The 21775-nt window shown below is 36.9% G+C and overlaps 4 protein-coding genes across 7 annotated transcripts; 2 read left to right on the forward strand and 2 right to left on the reverse strand.

Annotated features, from left to right (window-relative positions):
• Window positions 1–1882: 1882 nt before the first annotated feature.
• On the forward strand, window positions 1883–5482 carry LOC120250233 (ATP-citrate synthase alpha chain protein 2-like). The gene is made up of 12 exons (XM_039259027.1): window positions 1883–2155; window positions 2664–2840; window positions 2950–3111; window positions 3202–3282; window positions 3385–3436; window positions 3703–3817; window positions 3908–3989; window positions 4241–4336; window positions 4551–4652; window positions 4751–4867; window positions 4958–5074; window positions 5153–5482. The coding sequence occupies exons 1-12, from the start codon at window positions 2057–2059 to the stop codon at window positions 5222–5224; spliced, it is 1272 nt and encodes a 423-aa protein (XP_039114961.1). The 5' UTR covers window positions 1883–2056; the 3' UTR covers window positions 5225–5482.
• A 412-nt stretch (window positions 5483–5894) lies between these two features.
• Window positions 5895–8084, reverse strand: LOC120249385. The gene has a single exon (XM_039257876.1). The coding sequence runs from the start codon at window positions 8082–8084 to the stop codon at window positions 5895–5897; it is 2190 nt and encodes a 729-aa protein (XP_039113810.1).
• Window positions 8085–9303: 1219 nt separating this feature from the next.
• On the forward strand, window positions 9304–18509 carry LOC120283934 (protein GFS12). 4 transcript variants are annotated; one of them, XM_039290742.1, is made up of 18 exons: window positions 9304–9458; window positions 10196–10291; window positions 10416–10469; window positions 10633–10715; window positions 10839–12738; window positions 12928–13255; window positions 13399–13614; window positions 13712–13784; window positions 13867–14072; window positions 14282–14353; window positions 14487–14695; window positions 14800–14911; window positions 15066–15569; window positions 16971–17260; window positions 17376–17616; window positions 17693–17766; window positions 18015–18150; window positions 18226–18509. In XM_039290742.1, the coding sequence occupies exons 1-18, from the start codon at window positions 9325–9327 to the stop codon at window positions 18373–18375; spliced, it is 4878 nt and encodes a 1625-aa protein (XP_039146676.1). In that variant the 5' UTR covers window positions 9304–9324; the 3' UTR covers window positions 18376–18509. The 4 variants fall into 4 exon arrangements, with proteins under 4 accessions (XP_039146676.1, XP_039146677.1, XP_039146678.1 ...); XM_039290743.1 differs by having other exon boundaries at window positions 14291–14353; XM_039290744.1 differs by having other exon boundaries at window positions 10257–10291.
• A 629-nt stretch (window positions 18510–19138) lies between these two features.
• LOC120283642 (membrane magnesium transporter) lies at window positions 19139–21056 on the reverse strand. Its single transcript, XM_039290350.1, has 4 exons — window positions 20842–21056; window positions 20707–20759; window positions 20498–20598; window positions 19139–19406 (listed from the first exon to the last, which is right to left on the reverse strand). The coding sequence occupies exons 1-4, from the start codon at window positions 20915–20917 to the stop codon at window positions 19241–19243; spliced, it is 396 nt and encodes a 131-aa protein (XP_039146284.1). The 5' UTR covers window positions 20918–21056; the 3' UTR covers window positions 19139–19240.
• Window positions 21057–21775: the final 719 nt, after the last annotated feature.

Consider the following 21775-nt stretch of genomic DNA (forward strand, 5'->3'; position numbering starts at 1 on the left):
CGTTGTCACACATACAATGACAAAACTTTAAATTGATCTAACGAGTAAGGAAGGCCTACTAAACCGTCAGAATGACCCTGAGGTGGAACGGATACGCTCATAAAATCCGAATGCCTAGTAAAATCATTTATGTTTAAATAGAAACTGGATAAATTTAAACAGAGACATAACATTTTAAACATAAACTTGATAAATATAAACAGAAACATTTATGTTTAAACAAAAAACTGTATAATTTTAAACGGGAATAGGGATATGACAAGGATAGCTGAGAAAAAACATAAGTTTTAAGCGGAAACTGGGATAATTAATCAATAATTAACTTGTACAACTATGTTTCTATTTAAATATCATCGTTTCATTTTAAATTTGCGTTTATTTATGAAAACGATTTTTTATAAATAACGAGCAAAATGTACAATAATATTCGATAGTTTGTGGCAAACATATGTAACGAATATAAGTTGTCCTCTATGCTTAGTTGGTGACAGTTTCTTTGCAAAGATCTATGATTTTGTCCGCACTCAGTGATAGTGAAGTGAGTTTTTTAAATGGTTAGCGCCTACAAAACGTTATTCGACATGCAATGACAAAACTTTAAATTGATTTAACGAGTAAGGAAGGCATACTAAACCGTCAGGATGACCCTGAGGTGGAACGGATACGCTCATAGAATCCGAATGCCTACTAAAATCATTTATGTTTAAACAAAAACTGGATAAATTTAAACAGAGACATAACATTTTAAACAGAAACTTGATAAATTTAAACGGAAACATTTCTGTTTAAACAAAAAACCAAAAAGAATGTAAAAATGTATGCAAAAAGGTTTAACATGATGTGATTGGGCGATTGTTTTCCCACCATTTTTAAGGGCAAGGATGGAGTTTTATAACATGGAATTAGTTCTAGTGACCTGCAGGGGGTAAAAAAGAAGTGAAACAATAAAGGAAGGGTTGTCTGAGGTATTCAAAACTCACAGGGGCTATTTGGGAAGTTTTGAAATTCTTGAGGGATCAACAGTAATTTTCCTTTTATCAAATAATAAAAAAATTACAAACAACAAAATTCTTATTATCACGAGTCCAAAAATTTTTGACATTGTTTATTTTATTAATTTTACTTTTTTTTTCTCTGAAAAAAATTACAACAAATATCCATCCCCTATGCCTTTTTCATATCAAATAATTTGTTTTAACATAGCTTGAGTTTGGTTATTAGTTTTTCAAGAACATAATACCATATCCTAATGAAAAAATAACAGTTACAAAATCACATGAAAATGAAAAAAAATTAGTGAGAAAAAAAGTCCACCATAGATTACGGGGAGATGCACATAAACAAAATGAGAGGTTAAAGACAAACCAAAGAGTGTAAAAAGACTTCAATTACTCATGGCTCATCAGGATTAGATTGATTTTTGTTATTAGTTTAAAAAAAAATATTTATGCTCACTTTTAGAACCCCTAAAAACTCGATATTATGCTCAACAATGTTGATTGAGTACTCAAACTTGAGTTATTTTTGTTTGTGGAACTGCAGACATTGAAAAAAAAAACCACAATTAATGGTGATTGGTTAGAACAAATTAGAATTAAATATGCATTCAAGTTATAGCTCACCATCAATTTCAACAAACTAGGGCCATTTTTATTCTCACCATAAAAACAATATTAATAAATAATAACAAAATAAAAAATAGCCTTTGAAAACTTTTTATTTTAAAACCCAAAGGTGCTTTAAAAATTTTATTTAAAAATAAAAAGATAAGAATTAAAAAAAAAGAAAGGAAGTTAGATCTGATCTTGGAAGTGATGATGAAGATTGAACGGTCAGATGGTCATTGGTTGGTGGTTGTCATCCCTTTGTTTTAGAGTAGAAGGGAAGGGAAGGGAAGGGAAGACAAGACACCAATCCATCCATCTCCTCCTCACTGCTCAACAACCCCCCACATCCCGCCTACCTTTCCGTGCTTCTCTTGGACCTTGGTTAACACCACCTCATTCTTTCTCTCTTCAATCCATTCACAGCTTCAGCAAGGTTCCAAGGATCGTCCATGGCTCGCAAGAAGATCCGTGAGTACGATTCCAAGCGCCTCCTCAAGGAGCACCTCAAGCGCCTCGCTGGGATCGACCTTCAGATCCTCTCCGCCCAGGTAATCATTCCATCTTCCCTTCCCTTCCTGTCTAGCATTCTCCATTCTTTTAAGTGTTTAAGCTTGGACCATGGATCTATGGATGGTTGTTGGTGGATTTTGCTTCTTGATCTGGTGTTATTTAAAGCGTTCATTTTTACTGATTGGTGGAATTTTTTATCCAAAGCTTTTCAATTTGAAAAAGAAAAAAGAAAAAAGAAAATATTATACCTTTTTCATTCCATTTGATCTTTTTTGCTTGCTATTGATTAGTAACCTTACTCTTTTTTTTTAATATATCATAAAAAAAAAGTTTATTTGATTTTAGGCAAATATGGATGTCATATATTTCAATCTATGTTTATATACATATGTCAGCGGAGTTGCATTTGTAGTATATTGAAATTTCATGTGCTCTCTCATTTAAGCATTCATCCATGTGAATAGAGATTGCTCTGTTGAAAGTTTGCCTTTTTGTTTATCTAGTATAGTTTACATATATATTTTTCTTTTTTTCCAACATCAAAAGATCACGGAATCAACCGACATCGCCGAATTGGTAAATGCGGAACCATGGCTATCATCTAACAAGTTGGTTGTGAAGCCTGATATGCTATTCGGGAAGCGAGGGAAGAGTGGTTTGGTGGCCCTTAATCTGGATATGGCTCAGGTGGCCCAGTTTGTGAAAGAGAGACTTGGAGTAGAGGTGATCAAGGAGTCAACTTTAGCTGCATTTTCTCTTTTTTCCTATCTTTTCTTTAATGGCCTGTGGATCTATTTGGAGTAAAGCAATGTTTATTCTATTTTGCATGTAGGTTGAGATGGGAGGATGCAAGGCTCCCATTACCACATTTATAGTCGAGCCATTTGTCCCTCATGAGCAGGAGTACTATCTCTCAATTTTATCTGAGAGGCTTGGCTGCACCATCAGCTTCTCTGAGTGTGGTGGAATTGAGATTGAGGAGAACTGGGACAAGGTATAGCCGAAAAATAACCATAGTTTGTATGTTGGCCATAGCTTTGACGTTTTGGTCTTTTGTTTCATGTATGAATTTATTGTCTTGCAGGTTAAGACCATATTCCTCCCAACTGAGAAGCCCTTGACATCCGAGGCATGTGCTCCGTTGATTGCAACCCTTCCTTTAGAGGTGGGTCACAGTTATAGTAAATATCGGTTGCTATGTTGCATCATGGCGTACAACCTTCCATGCATTTATTTCTCTGAATTGCCTCTTTTTCTGTTGGACTAGGTGAGAGAGAAAATCGGAGACTTCATAAGAGGTGTCTTTGCTGTGTTCCAAGGTACACTAAGATGCATTTCCATGGTCCCACTTCTGCCAAGAACTGAGGAAATAGTGTTACAATTTTTTCTTCTGAAATGCTGCAAATATGTAAACAGCTGCATTTTACTCTTTATGATGCATGTGTCTGTGGGTGCTATATATGTCTTTAGGACATCAAAACTAATGCTATAAACTTCTCATTCTACACTTGTATTGTGCCTGCTTTGATAGTTCATAATTAAATAATCCTGTTTAATTAAATTCAATTGAATGCATCAATCACAGATTTGGACTTCAGTTTTCTTGAGATGAACCCATTCACACTGGTGAATGGAGAGCCATACCCGCTGGATATGCGTGGAGAATTAGATGACACAGCAGCCTTCAAAAACTTCAAGAAGTAATTCCAAACTTTGTGATGACTTATCAAGATTTCTTCTTCCAATCCAAGGATATGTGAATTTAAAATCACTTGTCTTATGATATGCAGGTGGGGGAGTGTTGAATTTCCTCTTCCCTTTGGCAGGGTCATGACTCCCACAGAAGCATTTATTCATGGATTGGACGAGAAGGTAACTCTAGTGGTGTACTCGATTAGTTTACTTGGAAATGTATAATAAAAATTTAATCGTTGAGCTATTATACTCTGTTCTTCTATCAATAGATTTTAGGCACATAGATAAAGATGTAAAATTTAAATGCATATGACACTGATGGCATGTATGGCATTGGTCAATAATGTACACACCATAAATGGTGGTACTTCAAATTTGAATTCTGCTGAGTTCAATTGTTTGATGTTCTTCACCTTCCTTGATTACAGACAACTGCGTCCTTGAAGTTCACAGTTTTAAACCCTAAGGGACGTATATGGACCATGGTGGCTGGAGGTGGGGCTAGTGTCATATATGCAGATACAGTAAGTTTACTTCTTTTTTAGGACTAATGTCTTTTTGCGCATAAGTTTTTTCCCCCTTTGGGCAAAGATATCTGTAGAGCTATTATTCTTATCCTAGTTGAAATTAGCAAGTCGTAATGACCATTGGCAATTCTTTGGAAGAATAGGGAAAGATTAGTTCTCCTGGAGGCTGGAGCACAAGATTTTATGTTCTAATCTTGTTATTGTTAACCAGGTTGGAGATCTGGGTTATGCATCTGAGCTTGGAAACTATGCTGAATATAGTGGTGCGCCAAAGGAAGAGGAGGTCTTGCAGTATGCCAGAGTTGTTCTTGATGTTAGAACTTATCCTCCCCTCTTCTTCTGGTCAACTTTCAAATCAGGGATAAGTCATCTTAAAACTTTGGAATCTAAATTATCTTTCCTCTGGTGCAGTGTGCTACTGCTGATCCTGATGGTCGTAAGAGAGCACTTCTTATTGGAGGAGGGATAGCTAACTTCACCGATGTTGCTGCCACATTTAATGGAATTATTAGGGCCCTCAGAGAGAAGGTTGGGTTGATCTGATCTGCAAACCTGTTTTTTTAAGATCATTGAGTGCCTTCTATATGCTCATGTATATCTTTTTATCTATGTCTGCAGGCAGCCAAGTTAAAGGCCTCAAGGATGTACATTTATGTCCGCAGAGGCGGTCCAAACTATCAGACCGGTTTGGCAAAAATGCGAGCTTTGGGTCAGGAGCTTGGTGTTCCCCTTGAGGTAACAAAGCCGGTTTTCACACCCTCCTTTTTTTTTATTGTTCTTTCTAACATCTTAATTGTCTTATATTTATGGTAGGTTTATGGACCAGAGGCTACAATGACTGGAATTTGCAAGGAAGCTATAGACTGCATCATGTCTGCCGCATAAATCATATTCCATTCGTCGTATTATTCATTGTTGAGTTTGCAGTTTTTCTGTTTTGCCAAGTGAAAGGCCAAGCATAGGAGTGATTTATCCAGATTTAGTCATAATCGGAGTTGAGCTAAACTCTGTAGAATGTTTTTAAGATTCTCTGTGTCGCTGCAATCAGAGCAGTTTTTTGTGCACTTTTGAACAAAAGTATGTTTTGCTAGGGTGCTTGAACTGATCATCCTGCTTAAAATAACAAAGTTTCTTTAGCTTTTATTTGGTCATTAAATTTGAAGATTTTGACTGTCATAAATTTTAACACTAACTCTTTGCTATGGCATAGTATGTACCAATGTTTATTGAGGCATGAAATTAGGAAAATTGGATGTAAAAACTTAATAAGCATAGTAGTTGGTCATGATACAACGATCCACACAATAAAAATAGGGTGGGGTTGTTTCTCTCATATATATATATATATATTCATGGATTCTCCCTCAATTAAGCGATATGAGATTAAACTGGATTTGCAACACTCAGTACACCTGCACCTTCAGATTTTCGAATAACTGCAGTAGCCTAAAATTAATACAAGATTAACCCATTCCAAGTCATCAAGGCTCAGCCTTGTTTTTTTTTGCAAAAAGGAGCTACAAGTAGCTGCAGAAGAAGGAAAAAAACAAACAAGTTAAAAAGAGAAATTAAGAGAAGAGCAAAGGTCTTCGATCCATCTTGGCCGATCACGGCCTTGCGCAAAAAGAGATAGGGCAGGATTCGATCTGCCAAAATGGGCTAAGCAGTCAGCAAAGGTGTTGAAATCGCGATCAATGTGCTCCCAAGAGAAATCAGGCCAAAGAAAGGTAATGTCCTTAATGGCATGAATGAGGTCAGTGAATCTCCAGGCAGTGGTGTTGCAAGTATCGATGATCATCTGAATGGCACACCGGCAATCGGAGAAGAGTTTACAGGGAGTCCAACCATTTAAATGGCAATGTTCAGTAGCAAGAAGAATGGCGCGAAGCTCAGCTTCAAGGGGAGAAGAGCAAACACTGCCAGCCGCACCTGCAAGAAGAATAAGATTTCGGTTAGTGAGGATAAGAAACCCAAAACCAGACTTACCTGAAAAAGGATCCCAAGAAGCATCAGTATACACCATAAGAGAGAAATGAGGCGGATGAGAAGGACTTGAAAAATTCCTGCCAAAGAGATCATGAACTGAGAAAAAAGCATAAGTATCAGCCCAGGCTTTAGATGGAATTTGATTAAAGTTTGGAGGGGTCTGATGGAAGATAAAGAAGCATCTGGCGGTCCAAATACGCAAAGCCACCGAAGCAATCAAGGCCCTGACAAAATCGGAATTAAAGACACATTTAAAATTACAAGTTAACCAAGAGCCATTGCTAAGATGATCAAAAAATGAGTTGCTCAACCCCAGCCAATTGAAAATAGTGTCCCAACACATAATCGCCCAACGGCAATGCCAAATAAGATGATTCGCAGTCTCCGAAGAGAGACCACAGAAGTGGCAAGTGGTAGCAGGCCCAATATTGATGTTGTATAGATAGTCACCCGTAGGGAGCTTGCCATGAGCCAATTTCCAAATAAAGATCTTGGTGCGAGGAGTAACCCTAAGCTTCCAGATGAGGCGCCAACCAACCCAAGCATCAGTAGAAGGGCCATCAGAATTAAGATGTTCATAAATTGCAGCCACAGTAGAGGCCTTAGAGGAGATGGGGCGCCAAACCCACTCATTAGATGCAACATTATCAAAGCTTGTGTTGTTTAAAATCACATGAGTCAGGTTATTGCCAAACAATTCAGAACAATTTGAAATATTGAAGGAAGCATTAAGAATAAAAGAGTTGATAGAAATGTTGTCAATAATGTCCATATTAATAAAAGTGGGCTTGCGACTCAGGGGAAGATCCAGGATCCAGGGATCATCCCACACATTAGTCAAGCTGGGATTACAAATCTGGAGATGGAGATTAGGTTTGATGCAATTCACAGTTTTGATAATGTCTTTATGAAAAGCAGAAACATTAGAATGCATGGCGTTGCCCCAGATAGTCCAACTTCTATACTTGTGAAGGAATATAGAGACCCAGAGTTTATCATCCTTGTTAATAATTGAAAAAACATGTTTGGCAAGGAGAGCAATTCTGGCATTTCTAAGGTTGCGGAGGCCCAGGCCCCCCTCAGATTTAGATAGAGTAACCGTTCGCCATCCAATTGAATGGAAACCATGATTCTTGCCATGCCTACCCCAAAGGAAATTGCGGGCCAACTTGGATAAGGATTCCAGGATAGAGTCAGGAATATAAAAAATGGATAGGAGATAAACTGGAAGAGAAAAGATGCAAGAATTGAGAAGGACAACTCTACCAGCTTGGGAGATATGAGCGTGGTTCCAGGCTCCAATGGAAGTAGCGGTTTTAGAAACCAGTGGACTAAGTTGTCTAACAGTAATACGGTGAGGGGATATAGGAGCTCCCAAATAAGTAAAGGGGAAACTACCAATATTAATGCCAAGAATGGAAGCAATGGACTTAGAAACCCTTTTATTGAACCAACTGGGAAGATAGATGGCCGATTTACTGAGGTTAGGCATTTGCCCAGTGATATTTGAATACATATTAATACAAAATAAGGTGTTACGAGCAGCTTGTCTAGAGGCTTTAGTGATGAGGATAAGATCATCAGCGAACATGAGATGATTGAAGTTACGGGTGAGACTAGAATCAAAGCCAGGTAAAAAATTAAGATGAAGAGCATGGTTAAGGATAGCTGAAAGATTCTGGGTGACTAGTAAGAAGAGAAGCGGAGAGATGGGGTCCCCTTGTCTCACACCTCTAGGCTCAGCCTTGTTAAAATACATTAACGGAAAGTGGGAATCATCTCATTACCATCTCATTCAGTAAACATATGTTTTTAAGATTAATATATATATATATAGTATGTTTACTCAAACCTGATTCGTTGGTTTGACACAACAAATATGACCAAGTGAGCCAAGTTACCGTCAAGATACCAGCAAACTCTTGTCAAGGGGAAAGCATAGGCCTAGCATTCTTCAAGGGGGGCAACACCCACGGCCCTAAGAATTGAAGGGTGTGATCCTTCTTTGTTTAAATGTGATTTATATACATTCTAAAACAAAATGAAGTATATAATTAAAAATATTTAATAATTCTAAGCATCTAGATATCTTTAAGGATTAGAATCTTAATAATCAATTGTTTACTTCAAATAATTATTTACATATTTTTTTTTAAGTTTTAAATTTTATTAATTTTTTTAAATGGATAAACTACAATTAAATAAAAGTGAAACGACAAGTACAACAACTGACCATGAAATAAAAGATATAGGAACAAACAAAATAAATAAAGAAAAAAATTAATTACACATAATAAAACAAAGAGTACAAAAAAAATACCGAGAAGAGAAACAAAACATCCATTAGAAATGAAAAAGATGACTACAAATGATAAAGCCAGAGAGGAACAGAGGTGGGAGGATTAAAGTGCTATTCCCAAAATTTTATTGATTTTTTAAAATTTATTTGATTTTAAAAATATAAGTATATAAAAATTTTGCTCCTCCAAATCAACAAACGAAGAGGGCGAGTTTCAAAGTCAGCTGCAACATGTCAAAAGAAGAAATATTCACATTTATGTTTGTAGATTTTTTTTAAAAAAAAAATATAATATTCTGTTTAGAGAATTATCACTCAATATTTTCCTTTTTTTCAATAAATTTAAAAAAAAACTTTCCTTTCTTAAAACATAGTTTTCGAAAAAGGACATGTGAACCTATGAAAGTTAACTTACCACACATACAAGATCTTCACACAAGTCATTGGTACAGCCACTATTATGTCATTCACAGAATCACAAAAAGTAAAATAAAATAAACTTTTAATTTTTAACATTCTCACTTTCTGTTCCTAAATAAATAAAAAAAAAAATTAGTGCAAACTAAGAATTAATTTGGTTTTATTTTAAATTAGCTTTAATCTATTTTTAATTTTATTTAATAAAACGTAATCACTACTAGACCTATAAATCTGAAGGCTGTTCTTATGGAAAGGGTGCTCCATCGATAACCTCGCGGGAATGCGATGGAGGGGGCGATGCCTTGCTTCGAATGCTTGCAGCGCCGCATCGAGGCCGATTTCTCCTCCGATGTGCTATTCCGATACAGCATCTCCGACTCTGCCCTCCCCTTCGGCTCCTCCGCCGTCATCCAGGTTTTCTCCCAATACCCCCACTCTATCATACTGTTCTGTTTCTTTGAATTTGGGTTCTTTTGCGAGTGTTGGGATTCATGTGAATTGGTTTCTCTTTGTTTATTTGCTTTTGAAGATGAGTAAAGGAATTAGAATGCATTGATTAAATGTCATTTTCCTTTACTTTCATCACTAGCTTGTCCCCTTGATCCACAATCACCATTCGTCTCTCCAAAGTTTGTTTTTTTCTTTCTCTTTTTTGAATTATTTCTATTTTTTTTTCTCAATTATCTTCAAAGGTGAGGAGTTTTCTTGTTTCCATCTATTGCCATTATTCTCTAAGAATAGAGAGGTTTGAGAAACCAGTAAGTTGAAAGTTCTAGTTTTGGGAGGGAATAATTCCAAAGCAGGAGTATGGAAATAATCCAACCATACTGCGGTGATTGATACTTCCTGGAAATATCAAATAATCGTTTCATTAATTTTCCAGTAATGTGCTTGATCTAATGTTTGAAATGCTGGATATTCTGCACAGTAGTGAGTTACAAACATGTCTTAATTATCTCTCTAAAATTATTTCCTGAATGTTTGGCTTATCTTCTGAATCTTTTTTCATTATTGAATTCTTCCACACATAATGAATATGATTATTAAACTTCTTATGGTATTGAGTGTCCTATTCCATTCTGTGTTGGTTTGGGCCTTGTCTTGATCCCACTAGTTTTGTCACGGACCCATCTCACTTTCGTCTTATGAAGTGCACCAATTAATGTCCAACACTGTGAGTTTTGGAGAATAATATTTTACCACTCACTTCAGATCTGCTCGGCTGTGGCAGCGGACAATATAGGCAGGTAAATCAAATATCTTCACTTCTTCTTAATGTGTTTCCTCTGTGCATTTTCTCTTTTCTATAAATTATTCATTTTTCCCTGATACAAACCTGGTAACGTGCTATTCCTGATGAAAAACTTGCAGTGAGAAGATTTCTACTCAATTTGTACTAGCAGTATCAGTTGATACGGAGGAAAGGTGTTTCTCTGGCGATTTAGATATAATTATGTTCTCTTTGTTTTTTTCCCTTCCTTCTAGCTAACTTTATGTTTAATATGCCAAAGTCAAATAATTACATCTACTGAGCGTATGTCTTATTTCAAACTTCACACATTAACATCAATTCTGTAAATATTGACAGGGGGGTTGCAGCAAATGGTGAAGATCAATCAACTTCATCTGAAAATGGTGGATGCCAAAACCAAGATGATGTCGGGACTTCAGGTAATGACATGCCATCTTCATTGGAGAATGATTCCATTTATTCCTTGAAATGTGCTAGAGAGCTTCTGGCGCTGATTCTTGAAAATCCCAGCATCAGTTTTCATGAAATATTTTCATTGTTAGGGATGAGGATGACAGCAACTTTGTCTCCATTTGCATCCATTTGCAGAGGTTCTTTTTCCGCAATTGAAGATCTTTTGAAGAAATACGAATCTTGCTTGATTGAGGACCAAGTCATGTCATCACTAAATCTCCTTGTTGAAGGAAAAGTGGCTGGGCGGTATGGTTTGGATTTTCTAAATTTAGTTGGATGTCCTGCATTTTGTGAGAGCAGGATTCCTGGATCTGTGAGACATCCTAATATCACCCCAATTTTAGGTTTTCTCAAAACACCTGGTTATAGTTATTTATTGCATCCTAAAGCTCCTTACTCTATGGAAGGCATTCTTCACTATAGCCCAAAGGCATTGGAGTCTGAATGGCATGCAAGATTCTTAATCTACCAGATAGTCTCAGCTCTACATCATATCCACAGTCAGGGTATTGCTCATGGCAACATATGCCCTTCCAACGTAATGTTGACTGATTCGTCTTGGGTTTGGCTAAGCATTGTTGATATGCATACCATGAGGAATAATTTGAGTTCAAAAGTTTCTTCATGTTCTTCCTTAAAGACATACTGTTGCATGGAAGATTGCCCTTGTCAAACTATATACGCTGATCTGAAACTTTCAGCTTGTATACATTGGCATTCTGATTTCAAACGGTGGTATACCGGTGAACTGAGCAACTATGAATATCTTTTGGTTTTAAATAGATTGGCTGGGAGAAGGTGGGGTGACCATGCATTTCATACAGTAATGCCTTGGGTCACAGACTTCAGTGTAAAACCTGATGAAAGTTCTGATATTGGTTGGAGGGATCTTAAAAAAAGCAAATGGAGGTTGGCCAAAGGTGATGAACAATTGGATTTCACATATTCAACTTCAGAAATTCCCCATCATGTTTCTGATGAATGTCTTTCAGAGCTAGCAGTCTGCAGCTACAAAGCAAGAAGATTACCTCTACGAATTCTTCGCTCTGCTGTTCGTTCTGTTTATGAACCTAATGAATATCCATCAAACATGCAGAGGCTTTATCAATGGACTCCAGATGAATGCATTCCTGAGTTTTACAGTGATTCTCGAATTTTCTTCTCTCTTCATTCCGGAATGAGTGATTTGGCTGTACCATCTTGGGCGAAATCTCCTGAAGAGTTTATTTTGTTGCATCGAGATGCTTTAGAAAGTGAGCGCGTGTCCAAAAATCTACATCACTGGATTGACATAACTTTTGGTTACAAGCTTTCCGGCCAAGCATCCATTGAAGCGAAGAATGTAATGCTTCCTGCATCTGATCCTTTGATTCCTAAGTCAATGGGTCGTCGGCAGTTGTTTACTAAGCCACATCCCATGCGCCAAGTTGTCACTTCTCGATATTATAAAAGCAAGGAAAGCTCTAGTTCATGTATTTATGGTTCCTCACAAACTCTTCCAAAGGAACATTCCATTTCAGAAAATAGTTGGTTGGAAAGTTTGGAGGGAGCAACTTTATTTTGTGAGTATGCAGGCTATTTGAATCCAATCTATAGGTACGATAATCTTCCATCCTTAAAACTTGCAAAGAATCATAAACTTGAAAAAGACACTTTGGCACAGCCTGGCAGTGACATCCCAACACCTTATATGGTCCTGGGCAACCTTATTGATTATTTAGAGGTTGATGATAGTGGTCCCACGGGTTTTCAGGAGTTGTTGCGCTGGAAGCATAGTTCATCGTCTTTGGGCATCTCTTCTGAAATGCTTGCAGATGACATATTTTCTGTTGGGTGTTTACTTGCTGAATTTTACTTGAAGAAACCTCTGTTTGATCCTATTTCGATTGCTGCATACAAAGAAAATGGTGTTCTACCAGGGTTGCTACAGGAACTTCCTCCTCATGTTGTGCTTCTTGTTGAACAATGTATACAGAAGGACTGGACAAGGTAAAGTGACATCATTATGTACACATAAATGATTCATGAGTTCTCTCTTTCTAACGTGATAAGAAAATGTGTAGTGACATTAACTGACCTATTGTTGGTCATTGTTGGAAGTTGGACGCACTTCCCTATTCTGAGAAGAACTGTTTTCCTTGTTTCATGATGGTTACTCAGTTATTTCTTTCTTTATAGGAGACCATCGGCTAAATGTTTGTTGGAATCACAGTACTTCCCTCCCAGCATCAGATCTGCATATCTCTTTCTTGCGCCCCTTCAACTCATTGCTAAACCTGAATCTCGCATTCAGTATGCTGCAAAAATTGCAAATAAAGGAGGATTGAAAGTAATGGGAGCATTTACTGCAGAAATGTGTGCCCCTTACTGTTTGTCGCTCATCATGTCATCTTCTTCAGATGTTGAAGCAGAATCAGCATTGTTTCTACTGAAAGAGCTTTTGAGGTGCTTAAGCTCTAGAGCAATAGTAGCACTAATCTTGCCCGCCATTCAGAAGATATTACAGGCCAGTTAAGAAGAACCTAAGAAGACTATTCTTGGAAAACCCTTTGTGTGTTGTTTCATCTTCTGCATGCATTGTATTTGTGAAATTTGTGGAAGTGTCTATAACCTGAGCCCTAACTTCTTTCAGTATGTTGTCTACTGCAGGTATTGGAATACTCACATCTGAAAGTTTCTCTCCTTCAAGATTCTTTCATACGGGATTTATGGAATCGATTAGGGAAACAAATTTATCTGGAAAAGATGCATCCATTAGTAATTTCTAACTTAATAAGATCCCCAGACAAGATCTCCACTTCTGCTGCTTCTGTGGCATTGATTGGTTCCTGTGAGGAACTTGGCTTTCCCATATCTGTCCATCAAGTAAGCTTTTGCTCAATGATTTCCTAAAAATTTATTGGATATCTAACCCCTTCTTGCCGGTAGTGAGTTTTGTACTAAACATAAAAAATCTTGTCAGACCATCCTGCCACTGATCTACTCTTTTGGGAAAGAATGTTGTGCTGATGCAGTTGAAGCCCTGGTTAGAATTGGTATCACTGTGGTGCATTTATTAAATTACTTTTAGAAGTTTGGGAGCCATAATTTTAACTGCTGCTAGTTCTTTCATGCTAGGTGGTCTTCTTGGTGGAAACTTTATAATCAAGCACCTTCTTCCCCTTCTAAGGAACGTGGTTCTCTCTTGTATGGATATTTCTCACGTCAGTAAGCCTGAGCCTGTGCAAAGCTGGAATTCCCTAGCTCTGATTGGTTGTTTATCTACTTTAGATGGTCTCTTATCCTTCTTGCCCTCTCAGGTGGTCGTCAAGGAGCTGATTCAGGTATAAGAAATTCTAGTTATTTCTTATTTGAACTGTTCATTATTTATCAGGTTTTTGCCTTAAAAGTCCATTGGTTGAGGCATGTCTCTCCAAAGAAAGCTTCAACTTTTCTGTGCCCAAAGACTTAACTTTTAAGTTCTCAAAAGAGTGTGTTATCTATCAGATAGTTCATAAGTCTTCTTTCAGTTGATAACTCTGGAAGTGCTAAGATTTTACAGGATCAGGCATTCCTCCATGTTAATCTTCTTATGCAGACTCATTTGGATCTCTTTGTGACTAAGGTAATACTCTCCACCACCTAGATTTTATTTGAATATTATTTATGTTAAATATCAAGTTTTAGAAGGTGCCTTACTGGCTTCTCTTCTGTCTTAATGACTCAATTAATTTTTGAAAGTTTCTGCCTTGTTTCAGGTTGCTGCAAATTCACTTATTGTACTCTGTCAAAGGATTGGACAAGATTTGACTGCTTCATTTGTCCTGCCACAACTCAAGGATCTATTTGATGAGCTAGCCTTTTCTCAGAGATCTGTCTCTGCACCTAATTCTATTGGAAGGAACTTAAAACTCGCCCGATCGAAGTTAGATGAAGATGCCTGTATAGAGAACAGAATAGATCTCGTGTATGTGCATGAATCTTCTAAATCTTTATAGCTAGTATGTGTTTTGCTTTAGATTGTTTTGTGATGCTTTAAATACCCTAACAGAGCTGCTTAGGTTTCTGCAGGGTACTCTTGTATCCTCGGCTGGCTGCTCTTATTGGTATAGAGAAACTTCGTCAAGGTTGTTTCACATGGCTAATTTTGGAGCAAATGCTCGAGCGGCGCTACAACTGGAAGGTAAGACATTCTTTTTCCAACTTCTCAAGACCAAATTTATGTATCAACTTGATCCAAAACCTTTTTTTGAAGTTCTCCCGACACAGTAAGTCTTTGCATCTCGATTGTGTTGCACTCTAGCTCTTACTATTTCTTCCACATCCCTTGTCTTCAGTGGAATGCTGCTGGGGAATCTTCGAGAGGCAGTTTTGAAATAATGGACTCCCCAAAGCTCAGTCTTTCCAAGTATCATCCGTCAGAATACAATTCCGCAAAACTGCTGCTTAATGGGGTTGGTTGGTCCATACCACAATCACAAGGTGTTAGATGTAGCAGGAATTTAATCAATTCAAAGCAAGGAAGCGAACCTCGGCATATGGGGACATCAAGTTTTGCAAACTATGAGGCTTGGCATTGGTTCACTGGTCCAGCTTCCACTCCAGATGCATCCGATTTTCTTGGCCGGACTGGGGGTCAAAAAGATGAGCTCACGTGGAAAATTAAAGCATCGGTTATTCACTCAGCCCGTGCACACCCTGGGGTTCTGAGATCTGTAGCCATATGTCATGATGAGTGCACTATATATACTGGAGGGGTTGGTCCAGGTTTCAAGGGAAGTGTTCAAAAGTGGGAATTATCAAGAATGAACTGCATATCTGGTTATTACGGTCATGATGAGGTTAGTGTGCCACAATGCTTTTTTTTATGCCTACTTTCTTTCTTTCTTTCTGTGAGAGTGGATAGACCACAATTATCGGTAAATTAAATTTTTGTTGTGCATTAGAAATAAGCATATCTGCTATTCCAAAGCTCAGTGTTGTTAAGGGCGCCTAGGCGCCCTAGGCCCCTAGGCGCAGTGCTAAACCTCCTTAGCGCCTCTAAGGGACTAGGCAAGGCGTTTTTAAGTCAGGCAAGGCTTTTTTACGCCATTTTTTGAAGTCCAAGGAGAAAAAAAAGGCCGGTTGATTGGAAAAATTGTTGGTTTTCTATTATTTAAAAGATCCACAGTTTAGTAGGCATTGGTAATTGAAAAATCTCTAAGTCTATGAAAAGAATAGAATCTAATAACTAAGCAATAAATATTTCACTATTTTATACAGATCCTCATAGATGGCTGTGATTCTGAACAAGGAAAAGAAGATGAAAACATGAATTTAGAGTTTGACATTAATGATGATGATTATTAGCTGCTTATGATTTTACAAATAGAATTTTGACTTTAAGATAATACAAGTTTGTTAATATTAGAGTTTAAGGCTTTAAGATTTCTATTTATCTATGACTCTATCATATACCATATATATATATTCTTTATGTGTGTGCGCCTTACGTTTAGGCACTTGTTTTTTTTGCGCCTTGCGCCTCTGGCGATAGGAGGGTCCTAGCGCCTCGGATGCTCCTTGCGCCCTTGACAACATTGGCAAAGCCTGATTCAGGATTTTAAAGCCCAGCCCTTTATTGACAACTATAACGAAGCATTAGTGTCGTATGGTATCACAACCTTTTTGTTTTGCAGTCAACTTATGTGAGCTTCTTATGACTGCAGAGCATCATAGCGTCATAACTGATTGGTTATGGACTAATATGGTTTTGCAACCAGCTTTTGAGTTCTGATGATCCTGCCTTTTGTGAATTGTAGTCTACCATTTTCATGTCATAATTATAATGGCCCAGAACTCTTAAGGCTGCGAGGTTGACTGTTTCTTTACATTTTAACTTGGAAAATACAAGTTATCTTTAGCTGGGAGCAAACATAAACTTTTCTTGATATTGTGGATAAACAACCATGTATAATTCTGCTCTCTATATTGCATTTGTTATTAATATTACCCAGGTAGGTGCTGTTTGTTCCCATCAACTGCTACATTGCCCTCAGGATATGCAAGAATAATTTGGTTGTCTATCTTCTGATTTGTTAGCTTATGGTTGTTATATGTTTTGTCACTGGTTTCTTGTTATCCTATTACAGTTGAAAATTGGCTCTTTCTCTTGTTTTCATATGCAAAATATTTACATATGTTTGTGTATATATTTTAAGATCTGTTATCCATCATGATGAACAAGTTGCTATGTTGTATAGGTCGTAAATGCTGTCTGTGTATTATCTGTAAGTGGAAGAGTTGCTTCTTGTGATGGTACTATTCATGTATGGAATGGTCAAACGGGGAAGCTGATAGCAGCATACTCTGAAGCATCTACAAATTTTTTACACACAGCAAAATTAAACTCTGAGCCGAACAACATGCTGACTCCCAACACTCTATCTGGTGGAATACTGTCTAATGCCTTCAATGGTAGTTTGTACACATGCATGCATCACATTGACTTTGATGAAAAACTTGTGGCTGGCATGGGTAATGGCTCAATCAGGTAAATACCAGCTCAAATTTGTCTCTGTCAATAGTGTCCGGCAAGTGCAGATATACCAACTAATTTGACTCATCAAGGCCCTTTCAATTGGATTTTTTTTTTCTCCTGCAAGCAGGTTCATTGATGTTGTTAGAGATCAAAAGCTGCATCTCTGGAAAAGTGATCCAGCTGAGTCATCATTTTCATCTCTAATATCAGCCATTTGTTCTTGTGGTTCTGAAAATCATTATGCTGGAGCTATTCACTCGCCACCCTGGATGGCAGTTGGGTTAAGTTCAGGTCATTGTCGGTTGCTTGATGCAAGGAGTGGAAGTATTATTGCAAATTGGCGAGCACATGATGGCTATATTACCAAGGTATGCATGGTGAAGCATGATGATATATTCGCTGTGGTCCTCTTTTGGTGTGCATTAATCCTTTCTATATGTGCAGCTGGCCGCCCCGGAGGATCATCTGCTTGTCTCCAGTTCTTTTGATAAAACATTGCAAGTTTGGGACTTGCGAAGGTGCTATTTTCTTCTCTTTGTTGGCCGAAGTAGTCATGCCATCTTTTTTCCCCCGTAGGGTTGTATCAATCTATGTGATGGGTGTCGCAAATGTATCTTGTTTGTTCATTAGAAGCATTTGTAGTGAACCCAACATTTCATAACTGTTTATCATATACACTTTTAACAGCATTTAGCCAATGTATAACCTGATATGATCATAATATTGGCATATTGCCTAAAACCTCTTACTGGAAATTGTTTGACAGGAACCTGGGAACTCAATCAAATGTTTTCAGAGGCCATTTGGATGGTATCTCTAGCTTCTCCATCTGGGGCCAAGATGTGATCTCAGTTTCAAGAAACAAGATTGGGTTAACATCCCTTTCCGGATTAACAGACGAGGTATTTTCTACTTACTTTCTTGATTAACAGGGTTCATTATTCATTCTGTGATGATTATTCATGCATTCTCTACAGGGCGGGCAACACCGGCTTTTACCTCAGACTCTATATTCTGCTGACAGGGGGACGAAGAACCTCTCGCTTCTTTCCACCGTTAGTGTCCTTCCTTACTCTCGATTATTTCTTGTTGGAACAGAGGATGGCTATCTGAAGGTCTGCTGCTAGTATTTTGTGTTGTGTGTACGATGCCGATATTAAGACTTTCTGTTATAAAAGACATGGATTTTTGCTTGTAATCTTCGTAAATATCTAAAAACGTTCATATAAAATACGACCAAATAAGTTTTTAGACATTTTCATTTTATTTGTCACTGTTGAATGGCATTCAAAACTTATGTTTGAACGGACTGCGTGTGTTAAGTTGTGTTGTGAACTCTAGTAACCTTGATCACCATCCATTCTCTGTTTGATTGCAGGTGACAATGTTAGGGTTGTATTTAGGTTGTTTGAAACTCTTTGAAAAAAATATATATATATATATAGAACTAAACCGAGTTTTCAGTTAATAAATATATTTACATTTCAATATTAAAATTATATTATTTTATTAATGGAAATTTTTTTATATATGTATATTGTTAAATTATTTAAACAATTAAATATTATAAAAGGACCGGTAGCCTACTGGGCAGAATGAATGAGAGGGTGTCTATTATCCTAATTTTTTTTCCTCATTTATTTTGCAAGAAAATAGCCATTCCGTGAGGGGTGGGTGCATGGATAATACAAGTACCCAGTGAAACATTACCTTCCTCGTTATGGTTTCCGGTTTAAATCTTGGTTGGTGTCTTTCCAGTTTTACAAATGAGTAGCTGAAATTAATTGGAAAAATAATAATAATAATAATAATAAAAAAGAAAAAAATCGCTGGAATAAGAGCCCACTACACTGAAAAATTGCTTCAGTATAGCTTCAAACAGATAACAAGTGGCAACCAAAATTAGCTCCAAAAAATGCTATTGAAGTAAATCTTAGCGCATTACAGTCTTAGATCAAAAGAACTAAGACATAAAAAGAAAAGACCAGTCAATCACTGTGTTATTCCCTTCAATAAATCTGAGCTTATAACAGAGAAAAGATGTCTCAATACAAAGAGATGTTCTATTTCTTCAAACTTCAAATCAGCATCAAATGGGAGTACTCTCCCTCGATGATTGAAGATCATAAAGTCTAGGTTAGCTGGTAATGAAACGACCCTGCATTTACACGAAAGTCTTAGTTAAGTGTCACATTGAAGCCCTACATTGTAATGCAACCTTACAAAAAAAAAAAATCACAGAAATTGCGAATATCTTTCATTTGTTGTCCTGTATCTAATACATCTGGCTCAAATGGAATTCTTAACTTCAGTATAATGCTTGCCTATATAGCAGTTAATTTGACAAAAATAAGTAACAATGTCTATCTGTAGCCACATCATCTCAGCCATCTTTGCACAATTTTAAGTTCTACTTACCAAAAATACTTTAATTCTTATCACAGGATCAGCGACCATGAATATTGAAATTTTTCTAAAATGCATTGGTGGCTCAAATGGCATTTATGGTATCTTGTTTATTTTGCACATAACATGTCACTGATGCGCTCAATGAAACCTCAAAAGGAAGCCTAACACTGGAAGTTTCTCATACTCTTCTATATTCTTTGCAAAATTAGATTCTATAAGCACAAAGCCACATTAAAAAAGAGGTCCCAAAAGATGATACAAAAGGAGTAAAAAGGCAAAGGATAAAAGATATAGAGGAATTGCAAAGGAGGATTTGTGAAAAACCAAGTACCAAATCTAGCATTTAAACCTGAAAACCATGGTAAGACCAGACCACATAAACTCAAAAGATTAAACAACTCAAAAAATTGCCTAAGTAACCACAGTTGACACTCTTGACCTGCTTTCAATTTTTTATTCAGGCAGCACATATTGATCCATCACCAAATATCTTTCTACTTATCCAGTTAGGTAAACTTTGCATCAAATTTAGAGCAAACACAGCAACAAAAGAGAAATCCCATGGCAAATTAAGAAGAGCAGGGATAATAAAGTCTTCCATGTGTATGTAGCAAAAGGAGCCATACAATTAAATATCAATAATTTATCAAAGAATCATTGTATTGATATAATTCTCAAATCTAGAAAAGGTCAGAGCAATCTCAGACAATACCAAGAACACAACTTTCAAACTATTCATCAATCATGCATCAAGCGCATACCAGAAACCACACCTAAACTGACAGGGAAAAAATCTCGCTAATTATCAAATCAAAGCAAGGGTTCAAAATTAGGGATTACCGGTTTTCATCAGAATCAGGTAGTATGGAGAGGAATTTGCCAGGCACGGTAAGACCAGCAACCATACAGAGGGTCATAGCAATGAGAAGCTCCACCACGACCTACACCACCAAACCCTAACCTCATATAAACATCATCGATCCAATCTAAACCAACAAACCTAATACACAATTAATTTAAAAAAAAAAACACAAATTGAGATCACATACGTTCATGGGAGGTCCAGAGAACTCCTCCTCCACGATCTTCAGCATGCCACGATCTAAAAAACAAAGCGATTGTTAAAAAGCAAAGAAAACCTAGAAACAGATCGCATCGGAGAAGAATAGAGGAAAGATGGATACATTGGATGGTGGCGTAGGCGGCGTGAGCGAGAAGAAGGCCACCGAGAACTCCCATTGCGAAGCCAACACCACCCATCCCTCTCTTCTTCTTCTTCTTCTTCTTCTACTCCGCCGTCTCCGATGAGGGTTTTGTCTCGATGACGCTGATCAAAAAGCTTGTCGATAAATCGGTGTGAATGACTTTGCCTCGGGATTCGAACTCTATCATTATGAGTCGATGATCGGGTTTGATAAGGCTCAGACTTTGTTTCCCCCAAACTCATCTTACACTTCAAAATAAATTAAATGATTTATTGTAATTTTTTTTTTTTAAAAAAAAATGAATAAATCATTTCAACTAAAAAAAATCAAAACAAAAGATAAATTACAGTAAACACCAAATCAAAACAGACCACTTGATGTGATATAAATTAGAACAATAAAATGAAAAAAACATAGAGTGAGATGACCCAATAACAAAGACAACCTAAAATAAAAAATAGAGTCCGATGATAAATCCCAAAACCAGACTGAAAAGCACTAGCCCATGTGCTGAACACATGCCTCCTCGACTGTCGATGCCCCATTGGTCTCCTCTGTTCTTTGATAAAAAAACTCCAGACTATACTTGAAAATAAGTTAATTCTCTAATTTTCATATGAGAGTATAAATTGAATTAATCCACAAGTTTATTATAAATTTGAATCTATTGTTTCTTATTTCTAATCTACCAAAAATTGAATTCACCCGTAAGTTTGTTATAGTTTTTTTCCCTACCTCCTTGATCTTTTTAAAAAATTTTGTTGGAAATTCTCAGATTTTCATGTGAGAGTACAGAAACTTTTTTTTTTTAAGAAAAACTGAACATTACAGAGGATATAAAATATTTAATTATATATAAGTTTTAACAAAACTTAATATTATAAAAATAAAAGTAACTTTGTAAATTTTAATT

This window comes from Dioscorea cayenensis, chromosome 19, assembly GCF_009730915.1.
Source record: "Dioscorea cayenensis subsp. rotundata cultivar TDr96_F1 chromosome 19, TDr96_F1_v2_PseudoChromosome.rev07_lg8_w22 25.fasta, whole genome shotgun sequence".
Lineage (NCBI taxonomy): Eukaryota > Viridiplantae > Streptophyta > Magnoliopsida > Dioscoreales > Dioscoreaceae > Dioscorea > Dioscorea cayenensis.